The sequence below is a fragment of the Lolium perenne genome, chromosome 3, assembly GCF_019359855.2.
Source record: "Lolium perenne isolate Kyuss_39 chromosome 3, Kyuss_2.0, whole genome shotgun sequence".
Lineage (NCBI taxonomy): Eukaryota > Viridiplantae > Streptophyta > Magnoliopsida > Poales > Poaceae > Lolium > Lolium perenne.
The window spans coordinates 142,140,503-142,143,735 of record NC_067246.2 but is presented as its reverse complement, the minus strand read 5'-3'; the positions used below and the strand labels follow the sequence as shown (position 1 = coordinate 142,143,735).

The following is a 3,233-nucleotide window of genomic DNA, read 5'->3' as shown; positions in this document are numbered from 1 at the left end:
GCAAGGATGGTACCAGCTCGACCTGTTCTTCTGAATCCAGTTGAATTTTTTGCTTTCTTCTTTTTACTAAATAATACATCTACAATGGATCTGCAGTCTGGTAGTTTTAAAAATTATTCTGTTGTACAATGTTATTTCGCTCTCTAGGACGGGAGAGCCGCTGCGAGGGTGTCATCACCGAACCAATTTTTGATGAGTCGCATGTTACATCTTTATTAATTTCATTGGAATTCATCAGTGTCTATGCTGGTGTCGGCTTCATGCATCCGCAATCTGTGCATGCGGAAATGCTGAGGGTGTTTGCTCTGATGTGTCGCTCTTGGCAGCGTCATCAACTGTTGCTTCTGATAGAATCATTTTTTAGAAAGTATTCTGATTTTTTTTTTTGCGAAAGGGATGATATATTAATTCTCCGAACTTACAGAAAGGTCCAGAAACAAAAGAAAAATTTGCAAGGAAGCCCTCTGGATCCCGACGACGACGACGAGCCGGAGCTGACGATGGCGCGCCGCTGCTGAAGCTCCCCAAACATTGGATCGCCGGGGCCCACCACACCGCAGACGGGAAGTCACCGAGCACCGCCTCCGAAGAGACTACTGCCGGGAACACCGGCGCCGCCGCGAAGAACCTCTGTATCATCCTCTTATTGAACTGCATCCAGATCCACCGCATACCTGGATCTGGCCGTGGTGCAGGGAAAGTCGCATGCAGGTCGGTGAAGCCCCAGAGAACTCCATCGCCGGAGGGGATCTGCGCGGACAACGGACGAACCAACAGCACCTCCGCCTCCGAAGCGCCGCCGGCCGGACACCTGCCAAGCCCTACCATGAATACACGCCGTGAGACGGGCTTCCCCCACCCTCCCGCCGCCGGAGCAGCCGACGGAGGGGAGGGAACCCACGCCTCACCGGCGGAAGAGGTGGACCGGCGGTGGACTCTCAAAATCGCCTCTCAGATCTGTATCGGGGAGAGGAAAGGGAGGGCGACGCTCTTTGAGTAGGAAAGTATTCTGATTTTACATTTAGCGAAATCTAGACTCAGTGCTACATTGGACATAATGGAAAGGCCTGAACTGAAGATAGTGGTACGTTTTTTTAGATGAGATAGCACTACATTGGTTGATAGAGCATCGACATAATACAGACCTAGGCAAAAAAAAAAATTATCCGATAGTTGATTTTTTTTCCGTCGCAACGCACGGACCCTTTTGCTAGTTATTACGTATAGATTTAAGCAAATTCCACCTTAAAACTAGAACTACATCCATTTGATATCTTCAGAGGAAAAAAGCAAAATCTTCCCTTCCACCCGGGTTTGCCGGAAGAGTCTACAGAAACAGATTCCCTTGCAAATTGCCTCTCCTTTTTTAAGCTATGCTGCATGCATTAGGATTCTCATCACTGAACATTGAAGTGATCTGGCTTCCATCTCCTTTTCCCCTAGCAACTGGACGGTAGTCATGGCTGTAATATCTTCCTTCTTGGACAGGAGAGCTCAGATGTCCGTACTCTGATATGCAAGGACTTGACCTGTGACTATAGCTATGTGCTGCATAATAAGGTGCAGCATCATATCTGACGCCGCGCATGTTGCTAGGATGGTTTGCCCAGTGGTCTCTATGCACATGGTGGCTGTATGGGTAATCATGCGCCATGTGTATCACGGTGGCATCGGCGGCCGGTGTTTCAGCCGGTGGCGCCTCTTTGTTTTCCGGTGCGGCTTCCGCCGGCGCCGCTTCTGCAGGCGGAGGCTCGTCAGATGGCGGATCAGCAGGCGGAGGCTCGTCAGATGGCGGGTCAGCAGGCGGCGGTGGGGCTTCCCCTTCTGCGGGTGGCGCGGGAGGCTGAGCCTCCGCTGTAGGGTCGATGTGTGAGCAGATTGTAGGAACCTTCTTGGTCTTCCTGATGGCCTTCACAATCCTCTCAGGATCAGCAGTCCCCACCACCGTAATCTTGTGGTTAGCTTGATCAACATAGACTTCCCCTATACCTGCACAAAGCCCATTTCATAGTTTGTATAAGATGTTGTGGACAAGCTTGAAGCTTCCAGTAAAGGGCAGATGCAGAACTCGACAATTCAATCGTGGGAAACTACAGCGTTCTTGTTTAGGAGGATCAGAATGTTTACCTTCAATACCACTTAGGGTCTTTTTGATCTTATGCACGCAGCCATTGCAGTCCATCCTAACGTGTAGCTCTGTTATTCGTGGTGTCTGCAGATTCATGTAGACAGATTAGTACAAGCACCATCATGGAAACAAGCGCCAAAGGAGATCAGCGTCATAATTTATTGCAGTTAAAGCATTCGAAACTTAACCACTAAATTTAAAATCATGAGAACAAAAATGTGTTTGAGTTATAGAGATCGATGAGCTTGCAAACCTCTGATTCTGAAGTCATTACTGAAGTTCCCTATTGTAGAATTAGGCTGGGTCTTCAATCGTGAAGTCTTTGTGGAGAACTCTTATTAGGACATTAGTTGAAGGTTGAGTTGAGTCATGGACCATGCAAAGGAGCTGCATTTATATTGAGAGGTAGGGAAGGCTGAGATAGAATATTTGTAGGCCAGTTTATGTGTCACCCAAAGAATCACTGGAAAGTGAAAGAGGAGCCCTTTGATATCCCTATCTTGGTACAAACTCCTTTACGTTTCCATGAGTTGTGCCTGCAAGTGGGTTCCAAGATGTGCTGAAAATTAGCCCCAGTTGGTCTAGAACCAGAATTGAACTGGTTAATTGTTACACCTGTTAGTATATCTAGATAACTCGGACCAGTTTTTTGATAACCAGATGGAACACCATTCACCATGCAACACCAGTACAGCTGATGCTATATTTCTTTTGCGCACCACAGCTGCTATCGTATTACTAGAAACTAAATTAAAAATCAGCTTGCTATTTTTCATCAGCATGTCTGATTTAGGTAGTGCTCGTATGAAGTTATAGCTTTGAAGGATAATGTTCTTTGCTTCATGGTTGGGCTATGGAGCAGTAGTCTTTCTAATATCAAATTGCCTTGTGGTATGTAGCTACTGCATCACATAAGTGTTCCATAGACGAGATGGTTTTGTCCATGACTCTATTGAAGAGATCCATTTGTTCATGGCTGCCATGCTCAGTTGATAAACAAATCCACCCAAAAGTCAGCACAGTGTTCTCCTTTGCGGAACTATATGTATGTGGTTTATTGAGTATTTGAGTTGGGTGATATCGCCTCCACTTATGAGTTGTGAGG

At 46.8% G+C, this 3,233-nt stretch overlaps 1 protein-coding gene across 1 annotated transcript; it reads right to left on the bottom strand.

Moving 5' to 3' along the window:
* Positions 1-1,227: 1,227 nt before the first annotated feature.
* On the bottom strand, positions 1,228-2,534 carry LOC127348533 (uncharacterized). Its single transcript, XM_051374528.2, has 3 exons — positions 2,382-2,534; positions 2,128-2,212; positions 1,228-1,989 (listed from the first exon to the last, which is right to left on the bottom strand). The coding sequence occupies exons 1-3, from the start codon at positions 2,397-2,399 to the stop codon at positions 1,367-1,369; spliced, it is 726 nt and encodes a 241-aa protein (XP_051230488.1). The 5' UTR covers positions 2,400-2,534; the 3' UTR covers positions 1,228-1,366.
* Between the last annotated feature and the right edge of the window lie 699 nt (positions 2,535-3,233).

Bases quoted from the DNA above. Each gene is read 5' to 3' on its own strand.
- LOC127348533 (XM_051374528.2), bottom strand. The intron at 1,990-2,127 runs GTAAACATTCTG...GGCTTTGTGCAG, and splicing joins GACCCTAAGTGGTATTGAAG to GTATAGGGGAAGTCTATGTT.